Genomic DNA, 20,954 nt, shown 5'->3' on the forward strand with positions numbered 1-20,954 from the left:
AAAATCGCAGAAGAGACACTTTTTTGATTTTTGAATTTTTCACTTATTCTCTCAGGTCCAGTTTCTCCACAGCCAGTGAAGGACTCAGTGGGCTCAGATCACGTGATTCTGAGTTGGAACATTTCTGCTTTTATGCAGATGACACCACACAGTTACAATGTGACGCTGTGCACCAACACATGTAACACGCTCGTCTTCCACTACACTACTGGCTCTACCTTCATGACCATCAAAATCTCCAACCTAACTTCAGCCACGTCATTGAGATTTCTGCTTTTGTTGGACGACCCGAATGGGCTGGGGAAAAAATTATCCTTCAAAGTAACCCTACAGCTTTACAAGTCAAAACAGGTAAGGACTGACATGCACCTCACATGCTTTGATTTTATGGGGAAAAAAACTGACTCCATATGTGTAACTTTCTCTTTCCAGTGGACTCTCATAGGCAGTCCAGAGCAATCTTTGTCATATTTAAGTTGCTCAAGCTTGTGTCTCTGGCTCCTCCACTGTGGATTCTTTGTCAGATCCTGAAAAATTGTAAGAACTTTCCTGAGCAACAAAGAAAACATACACTTAATTATCCCCTTCATGCCTCCCATGGTTAACTCTTACTTCTTCTGCAGATGACTTCAAGGAATCAGCAACTAATTTCTCAAGAGTTCAGGAGCTCTCAACCATAGAGACCCTTGTTGAGCTGGTCCCAGACAGAACCAGAGGAATTGGTTAAAAATGAAAATCCTAGACCTTAGCTAGAGATCCATGTGAAAGGAAAGTGTATTTAATTGTAATTACAACTGAAGTAAAGCAAAAGAGGTGAAGGCAGTTTGCAGCAAGCTGTGGTTGGTCAAACTAAACTGACAGGTCAAACTAATAATACTTCTCATTACAAGCAGAGTCAAATCATGATGCTGTCTGGCATCAATTAAACTATGTCAAAGGTCATTGACTGATACTAGTAAGAGTGTACGGTTGTTTGGAATGTATTACTTACTTACTTATGACTCATTTTAACTGCTCCATTTCATTTATAAATCTCGTAGTTTGAGGCCTTGTTTTGTAGTATTTAGAATTACTGAGCTTTGATGCCCTGAGACAGCCCCATAAGTGGGTTTTAATGTAGGCTATATGGACATTATATGAACTTTTGGCTTTGAACCTAAAAAGCAGGGAATTACCTTTCCAGCATTCATGAACCAAAAGTAAAAACAGCTGAATAAAACTATATAATATTAAGATTTACATGGTTAGACATTCAGAAAAGAAAACATGGCCATTGTAATATGTGTTATTAAATCAAATTCTGTTTATCCTGGTTCTGTTCAGAACACAACTTGCACAGATTTTGGTCACAGTTTGTTGTGAACTGTGTTGACCCCAAATAAAACAAGTAGTAAGAGTGAACTTTAACTTTAAAATTGCACAAATTATAAGGTGTAGAGAGGTGCTTCCGTTTTTTGGAGCTCGTTCTGATGCAACCCTAAGATGGTGAACTTCAGCGGGTGAAAGCCGGGTCGGGGGACTAGCCTAGCGGGTATGCCACGTATGCCATGTACAGAGGCTATAGTCCTCAGATTTTTGCTAAATGTCATCCCCCATTCTCTCCTCCCAACAATTCCTGTCTCTCCTTAGCTGTCCAATCTAATGAAGACAAAAGGCCCCAAAAGATGACTTAAAACAAGCCCACCATGTTTGTTTCTATCCACAGGAAAAGTAGTCAAAGTAAGTATGGGGTTATTACTGTGTCATTTTGTAGCTTATTCAGATCTTAGTGAAAAATAACTTAACTGTCTCATTTCTGAAACAATGGCATATATTCCCAATGATGGTGTAAGAAAGTGACAGTATGGAGAGAATTATTTTCAGTGGGCAAGAGGGATTGTGGTGTATATGGTTTATTATAATCTGGGGTGAGCTGAATTTTTCAGGCTATCTTGAACAAAAATTCAGATGTACTGTGTAGTCCACCAACGTGTTGTTTTCTAGATGTTGTTTCATTGTTAAATGTGAGGTGATAGAGTTTGAACCAGCCTTTCTGACTTAATGTGACCAAAGCTGAAATTTGTGGCATATAAGCTATAGATGTTTTCTTATTTATTTATTTTTTTGCTGTGTATCATAAAACCTTTGGAAAAGATTATCCAGTTAGTTATTTTCTTTCAAAGGCACAACATCCATAAATGTGAAGTGGTCCAGCATTGACTTAAAACACTATTTATTAAAAAAGTTGTGATTTTTTGTTTTTTAAATTTCAATTCAAGGCTTAAAAACATCTTAAATTTGAATCGCACAAATTCTTATAGTAATTTGGCATTTATTTTATTTTTTTACTTTTATGCTGCTATTTTTTTATACATATATTTTGTATTTATATCTAGTATTTTTTATGTAAGGCCTATCAGTGCATGCTGAATAAATCAAATGTAAATTGAAGTGTCAATTTCTTTCAAAGACTGATTGATAACATGTTGGTAGCCTTTGGTAGATTTACATTTATTTGAATGTTTTGGACACAAATAAATCTCCACAACAGTTAAAATAAATTTACAATATTCTGGCTCCTGATGAATTTTCTCTCAGATTTAAAAAACTTAGCTAAAACCTCAAAATGAGGATTGAGGTAGTGAAAACGTTCAGAACTAAAAAAATATTTTAGACCATAAAGCTCACTGTTCTCTTTTTTTCTGTGCCTTTGAAGTGTTTAAGACTTGTGGTTCCTTATATCAACATTGTGTTTCATGTTTTGAACAAACTATTCTACAGCAGAAATGTACTGTAAGCAGCCTATAGCTTTCTTTGCTGGCTGCTCGTGTCACAAAGAGTCGAATAAAATAAATCTGACAAACTATTGTTACTGAAAATCTTTTTTGGCTCTTTTTTGTTTGGAAAACCGAAGCAGTGTATCTACATTTTGGGAATTATGTTTATTAAATGTATGACAGTCTTTATGATAGATTTGAAGCTGCTAAAGCTAGTAAATAGTAGCTTTAGCTCTGCATAAAGACTAGCTTTCGTAGTCTTTAAAATAAGCTAGGCTTAGCTCTTACCTGATCTCTTGAGATTTACTAATGCTAGATGCCTTTGCAAGAGTTAAGAGCATCTAAACAGCAAAATCAACATCACACCATCAGTCTAACCCATCTCTAGGGTCCTTGCAGTAGATTTGTTGGATATTTCTTAGAATTCAAATACTACTGTGAATGATGCAAAGCCATCTTTACAATTCATGCAAAGACATAAATAAAGAGTCCTTTCCCTCATCCTAATTCCACTTATCTTATGTCTATAAATCTCCTCAGAGAAGAAAGTATAACAAAGGCTTCAGGTTACATCGACTCTAATGTGTCCGTCCATCGATCCATTCCCCCCCCCCCCTTCTTCATTTGTCTTCTGTTTGGGGGCCCAAGCACAGACTTTCCTCTCCAAAGCAATATGTTCTATCTTAAGGGCACACACTCAAATTTAAGTGTTACGGTTAGTACAAATTCTGGACCCAAAAGCACAACTCAGATAGGTAGGATCAAGTTGATAACAAAAAGGTTTATTCCAAAAAGTGACTCAAAAGGTGCAAGGGGGAGGGGTAGTGCGAGGTTCCCAGTGGCAGTGTCCATGATCCCAGAGTGGTGTCCAAAAAAGCACAGGTGAGGTGAAGCAAAAAAACCCGAACAGCGATCTGGCGCAAGGCAGAGAAGAAAAACAGGGTTAGGTACACACGCTATCACAATGAGCACTAGAATCCAGAGAAGCCAAGAGAGTACAATACCACGTGAGCAGGTGAAACAATCTGGCGCTGAGGTGAAGCAGAAGGAAGTCTTTGTAGTCGAGATCCTGATGACCAACTAGCTGCACCTGGCGCAGCCTGAGAACATGAACCCCGCCCACCAAACTCACACAGACAGGGGAGAGACGTATGAGGATTAAACAGACAGGAAATGACAAACAACACAACAAAGGGGGAAGGAAGGGCTGCCATGATGTGAACTAGCATGATGTTAACTTAATTAAAAAAAGCATACAAGAGGATTAAAAAAAGATAGAGATAGATCAAGGTATCCCATTCTTCCAACTTTCCTTCAATCTTTTTATTTCTTGATTATGCAACCTGATGTCACATCAGCCAATATGTTTCACTTTCACAGGATTTCCTGAATCACGACATGACATTATAAACAGTCATAAGTGTAGCTGACATTGAGTAGTTTTCATGGCCCACCCATGCTGAGAAATCTGTACGCTGACGATGTGAGCTGCTTCACGTAAAAGCCTCCGAAGCACAGCCTGTGAAAAATATGGTTCATGACAAAAACTGTTACCACACTGTTGAGGTTTTTGTGTCTTGCGTCCATTTTGCTGACTCTCGCATTTCCATGGTCAGACCACATCCTTTGAGCTTAACATATAAAGACAAGCGTGTGAACAGAGATGGGTTTTCAGTGCATCCACCAACATTTCAAGATGCTCTACCTCAGGGGATTCATTGTTTGTATCTGTTGTATCGTTCTCCTCATTGTCCAGTCAGGTGAGTTTTTAGAGTTATTAACGTCATCATAGCGTAGTCATTCTTGTAAACATGCAAAATGTAAAGTATTCAATATTATGTCGATATTACCATGCAGCCGGATTGGTGCTATGCTTGATTTTATTGATGCAATTACTGACTGATTCTGTGTTCTGTTTAAGGTCATGGCTCTGAGATTATTGATGGGAAAGAAGTGACGCCTCACTCACTGCCCTTCATGGCTCTGCTGAAGGACAAAACTCCCATCTGTGGAGGCATTCTGATCAGTCCAGTCTGGGTCCTGACTGCTGCCCACTGTGGAGAGTGAGAACAAGATGCTTTCATTTCAAAAATTGCTGAATCTCTGAATATTATTTTATATCATTTGTAATTAGTTATTTCAGACATTTTCCCCATTCAAACATTCTGTTGCGTGTGCTCTTAAAAATGAAAACCTTATCAGGGTTATAAACATGACGGGATAATGCTTAATTGTTGTGTCTGCTTTGTTTAATAACCTGTAAGCCGTTATATTCAGTGAACAGAAGCAGCTACTTGCAGGGCATTGAACATTTTGTGAGGGTTGCATTTAGAGAATCGGACTGACAGGCATAGTAATAACAGATATTTCTTTATTTACATTTGAACCTTTTTTTTTAGAGATGAACTTGGATATAATGTTGTTGTTTTTTTTGTTTTTTTGCAGCATCAAGGAAGTGTTGCTGGGGGTGCACTCCATCAATCAAGAGGAAAAGGACTCCAGGCAGGTGCAAGAGGTCAAGACGTTTCCTCACCCCTGCTACGATGCGGATGATAACGTCAACGACCTCATGTTGCTCAAGGTAAGATGACACTGCAGTAACCGGTGGTTAATTTATAGCCTTGATTAAGAAAATATTCAACATTCTGCACTGGAAAGATATTCAACGGGACTCAAGGGAACAAGATGTCAGGCAACTGCTGACTAAAAATATTGGTAATGGAAAGTCATACAGCGACTTTCGTGTCTGTGTTTTTAAGCCTATTGATTCTCACCAGTGATAAGCTGATCCTTTATCAGGCGGGTTTGTAGAGTGGTATATTATAACAATAACATTGCATGCATATGCTAAAATTGTGGTTATATTCTTATCGTACTTCTTGTTATACATTCTCACAAAGATTACTTTATCTTTTCTTTTTCTCTTGTTTTACTTTTAAGCACCTTTGTCATATTCTTACTGGGTTTTTTTTGTTTGTTTTTTATTTAACCTTTATTTAACCAGCAAAGAAACTCATTGAGATTAAAAATATATTTTTCAAGAGTGTCCTGGCCAAGACAGGCAGCAACACATTAACAGAGTTTCACACAGACAACGAGCAGCCAAGCATTACAAAATACATTCGACATTAAAAGACACAAATAACAAATCCTCCTTTTTAATGTGCTTTACAAAAAAGCAACTTCTAATTAATAATCTTAACACTCAATGACATTTCTACTCTTACTGTACAGTAAAAAAAAAAAAACCTGACATTAAGGTCAGCATGGAGGAAAGTAAAGCACATTTAGTGTTGGTGAAAACCTTTTTTCAAACAGTAAAAAGCTACCATAAGTACAGACTTAAGCAAGACTGGAGCAAGATGCAATATAATGAATACTTTCTCATTTCAGCTGAAGAAACCAGTGAAGAAAACCAAAACAGTGCAATGGCGTGAGTTGCGTAACAACATTAAAGCCCCAACTGCCGGCACCAAATGCCTCGTGGCTGGATGGGGGAAAACAAAGAACAATGCCAGGGGGATGTCCAATGTTCTGAAGGCCGTCAATGTGACCGTGATCGACAGAGAGAAGTGCAACTCGCCCAAATATTACAACCTCAAACCTTTTATCACCAGCAGCATGATATGTGCCGGCACAGACGGTAACAACAGCGCAGATACCTGTGAGGTAAGGATAGTAACAGCCTGTCAACACTATCTATAACTGCCATGCATGTGTCTTAAAACGACTTGTTTATTTCCTCTATAGGGGGATTCAGGAGGGCCAATATTGTGCAATGGACAGCTAATCGGAGTGACTTCTTTTGGAGAACAATGTGGCCTAAAGGAAAAGCCTGGAGTGTACGCCTTTCTCTCTGAAAAACATCTCAAATGGATCAAAAAGACCATGAAGAAGTCTGACATATAATCAGTTTATCTTGTTTTTCTCACCAAAGTTAACCACTGCCACTTGCCTGTCTGTCAACCTCCATTTCATTCTTATAGATCTTCTATTTTACTTCTGCTTAATAGTTTTTTCTCTTAAGAGGAATTATAAGTGAATGTTTATCACAAATGGTTAAGACGTTTTTATTGCCTGTTTGCCAAAAATCAGCCCTAGCTCTAGCTAGCTAGTTACAGCTAAACAAAAAAAAAACATCCCGACAACAGTTGGCACTTTGGGCAGTGAAGGACCTGTTTATATCGTTAATGCAAGTCCAATTAGTAAATCTGCTGTCCTTACAGTATAAATGTAACTATCTATTTGGAGATGAAAGAGAGCACCAAAGTGGCACCAAACAAGTCAACAAAAGAGGCTCACTTTCTGATTAAAAAGACGTGGGTTTTTGTCATAAAGGTTCACTCTTTGGCATGTCTCATTATCTCTTAATTATTGATGCATGTATATGGATGCAAGAAATCCCTATCAATGGCATTAAAGCAGCACCTTAAAGATCTGTGTTTCAATTTTCTTGTTTCAGTTTGTGTAAAAGCAATGTTCAAATAAAAAACTTTTGATGCTAATGGTTGTTGTTCTGGTGGATTATGCCATAAATGTTTCCTGCCTTACAGAATTGCAGCTATATCAACACGAGAGAAAGATCACGTAATGACTCTGACCGGACCACAATAGATAAATTCTCACGGCGTATCTGAAGACCCCACACAGGAAATGTGCAAAATGTCACAGTGTTGCACTATAGCCTTTGTGTATTATACACACACACACGCACACATACCTGCTTCCAGTAAAGGAAATGCTGACACAGCTACGATGATGCAGGTTATTCTTCAGTTTCTATGTCTCTTTTAATTCTATCAAAGTTTTTCAATATGTGAGCTCAAGGGACCCACTTGTGTTTCTGTAATATTTACTCTCTACCTAAGACTTTTGTGTGTAACTTCTATTCAAAAACCTGTGATGTAGGACATACCATTTGCACTCTTACTCAAACTACACCACCAGGTGGTGCTCTTTGCTCTTCTTGTTGCTGCAGTCATTCACACAGAGGAGATTAAACGCAACCTGAGATTCCATTATTTCATTCATTTAAAAATGACCAAAATTGACATTATTAGAAAAATGTAATTGATTGAATGTTGGGTTGTTTGTTTTAATCCAGCAGTTATACTTGCAATTCTCTACATGGGCTCCAAATTTAGAGTTATTCAATGAAATGGCACCAATTCTTCCTCACAATAAGACCTGACAGTACTACATACAAACACTGAGACCAAAACTGAAATGTTTACCACTTAAAAAAACATGTAACCATGCACAAGTGGTGTCCGTTCTCTTGGCTTGTGACCCATTTTTACTTGTTTTTCTTTTGTTGTTAAGATGCCCTAAGAGGTCAAATATTGAATCTTTTCAAATGAAGAATAAATGTGTGTACCAGAAACATGTGTCCTAATCACCTAATCACCTTGTAGCATTGTGGGGTTAAAAATTGCCTTTGTGTGTTCCTTTATTATCATCTGACGAACATTTTATGACTGGATGAAGCCAATTTTTCTACAACCTAAAGATGCATTTGGAGAATTGGCCAAAAATGAATATCCTACATATATGTAACATCTCTTTGTTTGCAACTTAGGCTTGAAACTTTTTCTCCTTTGTTTTAAAGGAATTCAAAACAAGTTATAGGCTAAATCTTTTCAAACTACTAGCTACTTTCTATCTTCCTTAATATGTTGTTCAAATTGGAGCTACAAAACAACACAGCCATGCTCAGTGAGACATTTGTACAGTAGTGCTTTAAGCTAGAGGCAAACATATAGCAATTAAAAGTCAAATGCATTGATCTACTAAATTTCATCAAGCACATACTACAGCTCTACAGAATGATAGAAATGTCATTACTTCTGTGAGTTGTGGGTTGGACAAATTAAGGTTTGAAATAATGAAACCACCAGGGGGAAAGGCCCTGATCCATTTAAAACATGTTGAGATATTACACTCAAACCCCAAAGTGTCAACAGCACGGCACTGGAAGATAAGTCATGTGATCACCTAAGTAGGGACAGGGATTGCCTTTTGATAATTTCACTGCAATGCATCCATTATTTGTTTTTTAATGCATAAAGACTTTTACTGCAAAATGACAAGACAGTAGCAAGTATCTGAATAAAAATTAACTGGGATCATTTCAAAAACAGATTTTCATGATTAACACCAGTTCTCACCTTGGCCCTCTTCTTGTGCTGTTTGTCTCGAATATGCCTGTAAGCATCAGACACAGATTCCAGGAGAACGTCGCACAGAGCGCAGGTGTACAATGCAGCAGGGTTGCTGTGGGATCTCTGAATCAATTTTTTTTTTTTTTTGAAGGATGAGAGTACAGAAATCACACAACAGCTCCATTTCTAACACTTCACACGTGTTCTTAAGAAAGCTGTACGTTAACTTAAATATTGTATTGCTGACTTACTCTCAGAGAAAGTACAACTTATGAGGTTAAGCAGTTATAAAATGATCTTATCACAGCAAATAGATAGATATTTATATCAAAAGTCTGTCAATTTTTTTCTGTGTACCAAAAACATTGTCCCACATCCTGAGATGTCCTGTTTTTCTATCCAACAGTCCAAAGATTCAATAATAAACATTTACTGTAAACTTTTATCGAGAAAAATGACTTTTAAAAAGTGAGTTATTTGTTTTTCTTTCCATCAACTAATGAGTGTTTATAGCATCTCTGAAGTTACACAAAACTGATGTATTTAGGGTATGATGCTGTCCTCAGTGTGCTGTACCTTCTTTAGAGGGTAGATCTCTTCTTTGTTGAGACGCCTCTCTGCTTGCTGAAGGCTGCGCAGTTCTGTGGCTGAGAGTGTGGACTCTTCAAGGCCCCTATTCTCTTCATCGAATGTTTTCTTCTTGTTTCTGTTTCTCCGTCTCCTCCCTTCGAAACGAAGACATACATGTGTCAGAAATATGCTCACAGTGTCTCACTGAAGAAACCGTTAGTCAGTATTGTGTAAATGTCCTGGATGGTGGAGTATAGCTAGTTGTTATTGTCAGACTCAAGCTCGATTTGAAAATGCAGCATCACACATCCCTGTGATCAAGATCCAATTTGTCACTGTAGACAGACTGCTTCTCAATAGTCCTAAAGGTTGGGACAGTCTTAGAAGCGTAGAATCCTTACCTGATTTATTAGGTCCACCATCATTGTCCTCTCTCCTCCCCTGCTCCCTGTCCTCACTTGGACCTTCCCCCTGGGTACTCCTTCCCCAGTGCTGCTGTGAACGCTCCCTCCAGTTATCCTCTCGACCTCCACCACTGCTCTCAGGACCAGAGTACCACCGCGGGTCATCTTTCTGCGAGGGGCTGTGACCTCCCCTGAATCCACCAGGGGAGAAACTCAGCCCTCCCTTCTTGGGACTGGCCCGCCATGATTCCTGCCCTGCTGACCTCCATCTGATCTGAAGCCTTGTCCTCTACCTTGGTCCTGGATCCTCCAGCTTTCTGCTTTCTCTGCACCGGCTCCCCTCTCCCAGCCGCCTTGCCTGGCCCGGTAAGGCCTGCCCGAGTTTTCCATAATTCACTTATGCTAAAACTGAAAAAAGAAAAAAAAAAAAAACATCCCTTAATATGAAACTTGCAGAATGTATGATATAGCTCAGTCTTTTAAGCAGTGTGCAAACTTGATTAGCTGCAGATATACTGTCTTTGGAGGAGGAAACTACAGAAAGTTGCCTCTGAATATTTTTTTAACTTATCATAAGTAACATTGTAAACACAGATATAAACAATCTTTTATGTCTAACTTTCTGATATATTCAATAAAAGCAAACCTGAACATTGTAGCAGGGGATGTTAATTTATGATCAGGGCAGACAAAACCCCTCATTAAGTTGATACAGGGTATCAATATAGGCTATCATTACATAACTCCAATGGAGTTGCCAGAGTTTAAAGCAATGTCCGGCTGCTTCTTCTTCATTCAATGCTTCATTTTTTAACACTCATGTTCTGAAGTATCCCACACAAAATCTGGACAACTCATTTAGTGAATCACAAACATAACAACATGTTTACAGATGCATTTTGTGGGTATTATTTGGGACATGGGATGTTTCTTTTTTAGAGAGGGAAGGTTATAGAACAAACTCTAGGCCTAAATAGTTTTATCAAACAAAAACTGTAAAAAGAAGAAAAGAAAAAGGAAAAAAGGCTGTCACAGTAGGACTTGCTAATTATATCCCAAATATAAGTAGGCGACAACTGGGCATCTGTGTTTAATACACAAAATAAATAACTTAGTCATATAACTTGACTTTAAAAAAAAATCAACATTTACTGGCCTAAAGGAAATTCAAAGTTTGTTGAGGAAAGTACCAACGGTGCTGTTCTGTCACTAAAAATATACATTTCTTAAAGTCATCCTTTTAAATAAATTGAACCACATACAGATCCCAATCACAATGAGATGAAGTGAAGTTACGTTTGAAGTTTGAAGATGTATTATGTAGAGCATTATGGGATAAACCAGAATTATGTTTATATTTTTTTTTGCTGAAACTATTCAATATATGATATATTATAATCAGTATTCCGTCCTCGCAGGAACAAAACAACAGCCATCGTGTTTCATACCAGCGTTTCAGGAGGAGGATTACCCGAAGGAGCAGCAGTGAGTGTCCCGCTGCCAGTACACCACTGACCACTGGGGGGCAGTGTGAGCCCAGCTTTGAGTTTGATACAGTCTGTCAGAGGCTGGTGTTGGACTCTCCTCAACCACAACACAAAGTCCTCCGGGGAAACCTTCAAGGTATTTAACCCAAACACACCACAGAGAAATGTAAAGGAGGCCGTGTCTGTGATAGTGAGCTCACCGACATAAAAGAAACATCATTGTAATCTCATCCAAACATGGGCGGTTCTAGGCAGGGGCCAACAGGGGCCAGTGTCAGTGGTCCCCCCTTTGGCCACCCCTCCAAAAGGAAGAGCCCCCCCCCCAACAATCGGACTCACAATCTAATATTAAAAACTGAGTATAAATCATATATAAATCATGGTATTTTACGCTGTGGTGTTTAATGATGTGCGCTTTTATATGGCATAATATATATATATATTTTAAAGCGATCGTCTTTGTCTATTTTTCACCTTGGTTTAATGTTGCCCTCTGACAAAACAACTGGCCCCAGTTTGGCCCCCTCAGTAAAAGTGGTCTAGAACCACCACTGCATCCAAACTTTGCTGATTAAGGAATTACCCAAACTCTGCTAAATGCAGGACACTAAATTTCACGACAAAACAGTGAATCTTACCAAGTCTAACGATCTTCTTTTTTAGACTAAAACCTCCAAATTTTTAATTAAGTTTATATGGATTAACAAGTGTTGTAATTTAGGTTATTTTGTTCTATTTTTTATTATTAGTTGTTTTTACCTAGCTATAAGACGTGTCTGTAAAACCTGTTCTAACAATGCACTGTAACAACACACTTTATAAACACAGTGTAACAACTCACTGTTACAACGCATTGCAGCAACAGTGTGACAACACACATGTTCTTCAGTATTTTCATTATAGATGACTGATGCTCCCACTTCCCTAGAATTCAAGGTGAAATATTTTAATTTAAATATATGCACGTTCTTCAACATTTTACTGAATTTCAGGTTAAAATGTGACACATGATAAAATAATAGATTACAATAAATGTGTTGCGTTTACAATTAAACATTTAAACTGCCCATGCAAAAAAACAAAACAGATTAACCCCATATAATGGTCGTAACATTTATTCGTGCATGTTTGAGAAGTGATTGGAAAATGAAGGTATAAATGAACATATCATACATTAGCAGAGGAATGAGTCTAATCTCCAGAAGGGTACCAGCAACATCCCACATTTTTGTTGTATAGTAGACAGAACTATTATCTTACTCCGTTACTAAACAGCTGTATGAAAGATTCCCTTATCCTCAGATCTTCATGTCTATATTCCCTTATGTTACCTATACTATATCGGTCTGTCACTAAGTCACTGATTTGTAAACGTGATGTCATATGTGATAGCATCCTGTCCCTATCAGAGACAGCAAAAACAGATGTGTCCACCTGCATCGCTGCTGCACCCACAGTACGCACTGTCACTTCTCATCTTGCCAAGGAAAATGCCCCACAACAGGTTTGTTTAAGGGACTTACCTTAAATTATGGTGCAAAGATTTTTTTGTGTGTATGTCATCTTCCATTCAAGACAATAAAGAAAGAGGCTCTACAAAGAGATTAGAAAAATTATTCAGGCCACTTTTTTGATAACACACAGTGTGAAAGAATGAATGTCCAAAAGAGCGATTATTATCTGCAGGGTTGGGTGTGGAGAGATGCAGTTAAAGAACATGGGATCTTTCAACAGGCTGGTAAAGGTAAAGAATGACTTTGTTTCTTTCTATAGAAGCACTCCTAATGCTTCAAGACACACACACACACACATAGACATATGTAGAGCTGTACTGCATGATGTCATTCCAGGAAGTGAGAGTGTGACATATCATCAGAATGAAAAAAAATGTATGGCTTGATTGTGAGACTTTGTGTTTGTAATTTGTTTGAGTGTGTTTGAAATATATGTTTCATTTTCAGCCTCTGATGACAAACTACATGACTTGCAGACGTTTGCTGTTCTGGTGAAAGCGTCTGTGAATCTGCAAGTAAAGGCTGTGATAAAGATGGCAGCACCAACGCTGATGAATGACTATTGTAAGAATGGATTCAAATCTGCATTATTCTCGTCCAAAAAGTTATTTTTATCCTTCAGCGTTTTAAGGATGTTGCTTAATTTGATGCAAAGACAAACACAACAGAAGGGCCGGACAGTTTCTTTAGCCTTTGTGTTAAACTATGTTGTCTGTGACACTGTCTCATTTACAAAATACAGTTGTATGTAATAAAACAGATGGACTCTGCAGCTTTCAGTTACTGCTAGTTAAACAGAAAGAGATCATGTATTTTAATGGGGGACTATTTGATGCAGATTGAGACGTGTTATGTGCTCTGGTGAGTTTTAAATAGCAGCAGAGCATCCATTGAAGGACAAAGTGTGTATAGGTTTAAAGCAAGTATCAATGAAAGTTACATTTTTGACTCATCAATTCCAACCAAGTGGTCATGCTGCACGATAGAGAATGACTCATGGCTACTCTAAAGATCTACCACTGAAGTCATGTTCTCAGTTTTGGGGGAAAGTATAAATTCTCTATTGTGGGTGTTTATGAACTAATTTTCTATGTTTAAACGTCAACAACTTTAAGGCCAATAAAATAATACAAAATAAATTCACCAGTATTTAAATGCTCTGAGGAGAGTGCTTCAAATGGGATTGAAAGTTTCATGCTGGAAACATACGTTTGATTAAATGGTAATCTGATTTTACTTGTTGGCTTTGTAAAATCTTTGTAGATGGTTTTATGTTTTTAATACATTCTCAGTTTCTTGATGTTGCCTGATGAAGTCAAGTATTAATGTATTTATTATTCATGGTGTTTGTTGTTTCTATTGTCTGACTCTATGTGTCTGTGTGTCTTTTTGTTTCCTGTTTTCACCTGGCTACAAAACACATTTCCACTAGGGGACAATAAAGTTGAAGTTGAATCAGTCAGAAACCCCCTCCAACGATCCTGTTGTTTAAAAAAAATGAATGGAAACAGCTCATACTTCGGTTTTGAAGAGCGACCACAGCTTTGCTCTCAGTTCAGACTCATCCTGATTGACGCTGCTTGACTCATCAGGCACAGTATGGCTTGTAGTCCTTCTCTCTCTCTTCTATCTCTTCTCTTCAGACTCAAATGTACTTGACTGCAGTTGTAATGGTGTGATTGCATTAGCACTGGGCTCTTCTGTTTACCTTTGGAACTCAGAAACTCAGGCTCTGTTGGGATGTTTGTGCCCGAGTCCACAACCAGGACCTCTGCACCTTCAGACTCAGTCTGTCTCGTCTCTGTGCTGGAGCAGAGACGGCAGATCTCTGTGCATCGGGACCAGGCGAGGGGAGATACAGGTAAACACTGTGGAGATTAAATGAGCAAAAAGAGAATGGAAACTGATTCATGGAAACTGAAGTTGGTGGGGGGGGGGGGGGGGGGTTGTTCTAAGGAAGTGTTTCACTTGTGGTTGAATCAGCAGGCTGACGTTTTGCGGTCTCTCTCTCTTTGACTCTTTAGTTGTGGGATGTTGAACAGAACCGAAGGGTGAGGTGTCTCCCTTCACACCTGTCTGTGGTCAGAGCTCTTTCCTGGAAGCAGCAGTTACTCAGCAGGTATGTGCTCTCACAAGAAAAAAAGCTTGTGCAGATTTTAGGTATAATTCATAGACCTATATTTAGCCATAGGGGTGTATCTCAGCCTCAGTGGGAAATGAAAATGCTGAAATTCAAAAGATGTACACAATTTAGACAACATAGTTTCAAGCTAATGGGGTAAACACAGGGCCAAACACTTGATGATTGAGGAACAATGCTAGATTTGTTGTCGAAATCCTTTGAAATATACGCAAAACCACATTACTGGCTTCTTGAATGAGTTGAAATAAGTATTTCATCCCTGGAAGAGACTACGGACAATCTGCAGACAAAGGTCAGATATTTGGAAGCAAGAGTAAATCTCCATAGAGAAACTTTCCAAAAGGGGTCGGGCGCTTTAAAGTTCATTTTAATCTGTTAACTCAAGTCTCAAGACAATAGAGATCTTGCAGCTTATATAGACCGCCAATAGGGAAGATGTGTTTGTCCGGTGATTGTGGAGAATGATACATGTCAAGTTGCCTTCCTGAACAAACTGGCAGGCGTTGCAACATTTGTGTCCTAAAGCGTTGTCCTACAGTGCAGGAACAGACGTAGTGACTTCAGAATCTAGACGGGTTAAATTCTTTAGCAAAAGGAAATATAACAGGTATGATAAAGGGAATGACTGTATCAATATGTAGTGTGCAGTGTTTATACTGGTTGCTGACAGTTTACGAATTCTTCTAGCGGCTCTATTCTTGGACGTATCCATCACTTTGACCCTCGGGTTCCTGCACCTCTGGTTGGTGCAGCTGTGCAGCAGGACGGGATCTGCAGCCTGCAGTGGTCACCAGGAGACAACTTGCTGGCCAGTGGCTCCACAGAGGGCCTTCTCTGTATATGGGATAGTGACGTCGCAGGGTTCACAAGGTCACGTCGGCCAATAACTACAATGAAACATCCCTGCGCTGTAAAGGTCAGTGATTGATTCCAGATGAGTCCTTTAGGGATATAAACTGCAGCTACTTGAATTTGCACTCTATATCTATGGGTACTTTGGAAAGTTTGGAGAAAGTGAGTTAAGGGTCACTGACATAGTTGTAGTGTATAGTGTACCTATGGTCATTCAGTGGGATAAGTTCTACCAAAAAAAAGGAGGGACAAGGGGCACTGAAGTGAACTCACAACTCTGCTTGTCAAATGCATTTTACTCTGTTGTTGACAAAGGGTGTTGACCTTTGACATGCTTAAAACTGCTTTTTTTGGTGAGGAAACAATTGTGCAGCATACAGTATCATCCATTTTTCTGTTAAAATGAGCTGGCTCGTGTGTATTTGAATGACCTGTTACTGGTTGGTATGTCTAAGGGTTTTAGCTATATTTACACAGAGGTTTAAAATATAGTAAGTTGGGGCTCCAGTGGCCTCGAGGTTACTGTAGTTTACGCACCCCATGTTTAGAGGCTATAGTCCTCAATTTGAATATGATCTGTAGCTCCTTTGCCGCATGTCATTCCCACTCTCTCTCTCTCTCTCTCTCTGGTTTTTGACTCTATTCACTTTCCTGTCTCTCAAAGGTATAAAAAAGCCCAACAATATATCTTTAAAAAGAGTAAGTTAAGTTGATTCTGACACTGTTCACGATGAGTTTTACTTTAATAATCAGCCATCTTATAGTTCATTGTGTTTGTGTGTGTAGGCGATGGGATGGTGTCCATGGCAGAGGAAGACGATTGCTACAGGAGGAGGATGGAAAGATGGAGAGTTAAGGATCTGGGACGCAGATTCTGCATCTTGTATTAGTTCTGTAAACACTAACTCACAGGTGCTAAAGACTCACAAAGTTATAGTGTTGTTGTTTTTTTTTTTACTGTTAATAAATATCTAATGTTTTTCTTTATGATTACAACTGCAGATCTGTTCTCTTCAATGGGCTGAGAAGAAGAGATGTCTGATCACAGGTCACGGTCTTCCTCATCACCAAGTCACCTGCTGGACCTGGGAGTTTCCCTCCCTCAGACCGACCTTCCAGCTCACAGGTTAGAGAACCTGGAACACATTTATGTGCCACTACAGGCCTTAATCATCTCTGTGAATCACCTTCACTACAGCCTAGGGTTGTCCCGATACCAGAATTTTTAACTTCAATAAAATATTTGTAAAGATCTAAATAATAAAAATATTGACTAAAGTTTCAGTAGCACCTAATATGGGGTAATTCTTTTTAATTTTTTTTCAACCAAAACTGTCAAGCAAACTTTTTCACACGTCTAAGTTTCAAAAATGTATTGGCCAATTTTCTGATCTAGAACATATTTGCCATTGAGACAGTTCTCGCTCTCTTTCATTTAAGGGATACAAATATGAAACTTAAAATTGTGACAACCTCACTACAGCCTCATGGCACAAAATGGATTGCGTCATTGTTCATATAGCAGAATAAGTGTGTCAGTTGGACTACAGCTACAGCTCTGCCTTCGTTTATGACAAGGGTGTAAACCATGACTGTGTGATTACTCATTTATGTCCAGGCTTCAAAGTAAATGTGAAACTATGAGTTGAAACAAAACACAAGTCAAACATTTGAAATCAGACTTCTCAGTTTCCTGATGTATTGGGAATTGCTGTAGGCATAAATAACCAATATGTAAAAATAAATGTGTTCTGAAATCCTTTTAAGATTATTTACAAAAATGTTTGAGTTCATAAATCTTTGTCATTTCTTATGTATTCAGTTATATATTGCAGTTGCTGTTATGTTGATTTGAGCTGAAAGATCAGGATGACTTAGTATTTAGATTCACTTCATCACACTGTTCAACAACATTTTGTATATTTATATTTGTAAATGTTGTTGATATTCAATGCTTCTACATAGCTTATTATTTCTTTAGATACTCGGCCCTTTGGTACTTATCACTTATATGTATTCTATATTTCCTACTTCTATCCTATTGTTTTTAAGAGCAACTAACGACCAACCAATAATTTCAAATGTATAAACTCCTAAAACCTTTCTTTACAGTTGAGTGAATGAGCAATATTGCATTCAAATTGAAATTTAACAGTAAAAACAAAGAAAAACACCTTATAGTCAGCTAAAGCAAGTCTTTCAAGGTAAGCACTAATGTAATAATGAATTGAAGTTGGTAAAACATTAATGCACTGAAAAATATCAAAAAGGTATTGTTCAAACTTGATTTTGTTTTTCTGTTTAGGGCATTCTCAGCGGGTCCTGCACTTGGCCTCAAACCCCGATAGTTCTCAGATTTTCTCTGCAGGAGCAGACCAACGCTTTCACATCTGGGACCTTTAATGATCAACATCACTCATTATCATGCTCTGTCAATGTTTAGTAGCTCAGTCTCTCAGTAATGTTGTTTTCAGAGGTTGCACATTTCCTGTCCCATTTTCTGAACTAACCACGGTGTGTCCTCGTCAAACAGAGTCAGAAACACACTTTTAGTTCCTTATTCATTCATTCAGTCCATATCATATGCGTGTTAGTGGAGATTCAACATTTGTCTGAGTTAAAAAAAACTGTTTGTTTTATTCTAGCTACTTTACAGAATTACTTTTTTATCAAACACGGCATGTCCTCTTGTCGAGGGGCCCTACAGATGACGAACGGATGAAGGGGCTACTTCAGGCTATAATAGAATTAGCCTACATTTACATCAGGAGAAGAGTTTAGACCCCCTAGATTAACATTTTCACATGACATTTGAGTGTTAACAGTTTTTCTTCACACTGAATAATCTTACAAAGCCTCACATCACCAACACCACCCAGAGCAGTCAAATTATTATTTGATTTACATCCTACAAAGATAAAAGCAATCTTTTTTTTTTTTTTCATATTGTTCCAATAAGTAGAATAGAATAGAATTACTTTATTGATCCCAAACTGGGAAATTGTGGCGTTACAGCAGCAGGTTATCCAACACACAATATGAGTAAAAAACACAATGTTAGCAAATCTAAACATAATATAATATTAAATACAAAGTAAATAAGTACTAAAAATCTCAAAACTAAGAATGTGAATATATACAACCAGGGTTTAACTTAGCATTACTAGTCTTAAATAGGAAGATTAAATATGGAAGATTAAATGTAAATGTACAAAAACAGAGTAGTAAATGGACAGTATTGACATAAGTTAAAGTGCATGAGTGCAGACATATAATAAGCAGAAACTATACAATATAACGGCGAGTAGACAGCCAAATGAAGTGAACATGAGTGCAGGGATAATTTGTAAATTTAACATGTGCAGAACAGATTACAGTATGGAGAGACGGATATTATCATGAAGACAGTTCTCTGCTTGCATGAGGTGAGCTGTTGTACAGAGTTATGGCCTTCAATAAGAAAGATTTCTTGTATCTGTCCTTGTGACAGCAGAGTTGTATCAGTCTGTTGGAGAAGCTGCTCCGCTGTTTGTCCAGTAGGGTGTGCAGAGGGTGCTCAGGATTATCCATAATGGATAACAGTTTGTTAAGAGTCCTCCTCTCTGTCACCACTACAAAAGAGTCCAGCTTGCAGCCTGTCACAGAGCAGGCCTTCTTAATCAGTTTGTCCAGTCTCTTAGTGTCACCAGCTCCAATGCTGCTCCCCCAGCAGACCACAGCAGAGAACAGTGCACTGGCCACAACAGACTGATAGAAGATCTCCAACATCTTGCTGCACACGTTGAAGGATCTCAGCTTCCTCAGAAAGTACAGTGGGCTCATAACCTTCTTGTACACAGCCTGAGTGCTGGCCTTCCAGTTCAGTTTGTTGTCTATGTTGGCACCCAAGTATTACATTTCACCCAAATAAAGCTAATGGACATTGAAATAGCCTCTGAATTATATTTACTTTATAAAATATGTCAAATTTGATTTAAGTAAGGTACCAGTGAGTCCAGTTTGAACTCTGTTCTTATATATTTCCTCTTCAGCTGCTTCTGAGTCGCTTTTCTCCCACTGGATTGCACCTTAAATTAAAATACATTTTTGGTTCAATACCATTCCAGTTTTTCACCTGTAATCTGATAAGTGTGTTCAAATATTGAATGAAAAGATAAATATAAAAACCTATGCTTTGTGTCAAGCAGCAATTTTCTCCCACACCACTTATTTTTTCATACTCGTCAAATGTCAGCATGAGGATTTCCAGTTCGACTCAGAGTTCAGGGTCAGACTCAGAATTTGTTGAACCTCCTTTCTGGTTGTTTTATATTCCTGGAATGTGCCCAGACTTTATTTTCAAAAGCTAAACACTGAATGTAGGACTATCACGAGTTTATCTTTGGGGAATTTAGTGAAAGCTCACATCAATGTAACACATCGATAGACAGAAGAGTAAAGTCCTTCTGATCTACAATTGTATCTACTTTTCTATATCCTACAACAACTTTCACTTCCTTCTCTTTCACCAATCGGCGTCCGTTGGAGTTTTCAAATGAAACTTTATTAACAATTGTCTACGTTCCGTCCCGATTTCACTCTTACAGTGTGAGCTCATAAATCTCAAGGTCTGGTTACAGGCCTTAAACCAGACTACAGGTTAAGCACACATGCAACTGAAAACAACAACAAAACAGGTTACCATAACTACGCCGGTGACACACAGATCTTCATTACCGTGTCACCAGAGGACTGTGACTTTTATTCCTGCTCTGAGTAGATGCACTGAATAAATTAATGAGTGGCCTTGCCATCATTTTCTTCAGAGACAAAACTAAGGTAGGTCTAGATGTTTTTGGAGCCAAGGAGCAATTAAAAGTCAGCACACAGCTTCAAAGCATTAACATTAAAAACAGCTGACTAAGCCAGAAATCTGGGTGTACTCACTGATTCAGACATAGCCGACTAGATGACTGTAACGTGTCTTTACAGGTCTCCCTAAAAATCTGTCAGACAACTGCAGATGATTCAGAATGATGCTAGTCACTCCAGTTCTGATGTCCTTACACTGCTACCTGTCAGAGAATA

General features: G+C 38.3%; 2 protein-coding genes and 1 long non-coding RNA gene across 3 annotated transcripts; 2 read left to right on the forward strand and 1 right to left on the reverse strand.

Annotated features, from left to right (window-relative positions):
• The first annotated feature begins 4,395 nt into the window (after positions 1–4,395).
• LOC109997685 (granzyme A) lies at positions 4,396–7,261 on the forward strand. Its single transcript, XM_020652258.3, has 5 exons — positions 4,396–4,516; positions 4,678–4,819; positions 5,202–5,337; positions 6,150–6,425; positions 6,507–7,261. Exons 1-5 carry the CDS (start codon positions 4,420–4,422, stop codon positions 6,663–6,665), a joined length of 810 nt encoding a protein of 269 aa, XP_020507914.2. The 5' UTR covers positions 4,396–4,419; the 3' UTR covers positions 6,666–7,261.
• Positions 7,262–8,917: 1,656 nt separating this feature from the next.
• Positions 8,918–10,313, reverse strand: LOC114920464 (uncharacterized). Its single transcript, XR_010667648.1, has 3 exons — positions 9,889–10,313; positions 9,494–9,642; positions 8,918–9,040 (listed from the first exon to the last, which is right to left on the reverse strand). It is a non-coding gene; the product is annotated as an uncharacterized lncRNA (long non-coding RNA).
• A 966-nt stretch (positions 10,314–11,279) lies between these two features.
• LOC109991552 (cell division cycle protein 20 homolog B-like) lies at positions 11,280–20,277 on the forward strand (the record flags this gene model as incomplete). Its single annotated transcript, XM_065962053.1, has 10 exons — positions 11,280–11,514; positions 12,788–12,882; positions 13,065–13,122; positions 13,340–13,456; positions 14,536–14,762; positions 14,917–15,011; positions 15,723–15,951; positions 16,674–16,799; positions 16,890–17,013; positions 18,193–20,277. Coding segments are annotated over 10 exons (1,404 nt in total), but the record flags the coding sequence as incomplete, so codon positions are not given.
• Positions 20,278–20,954: the final 677 nt, after the last annotated feature.

The sequence above is a fragment of the Labrus bergylta genome, chromosome 2 (genome assembly GCF_963930695.1).
Source record: "Labrus bergylta chromosome 2, fLabBer1.1, whole genome shotgun sequence".
In the NCBI taxonomy this organism is placed as follows: Eukaryota; Metazoa; Chordata; class Actinopteri; order Labriformes; family Labridae; genus Labrus; species Labrus bergylta.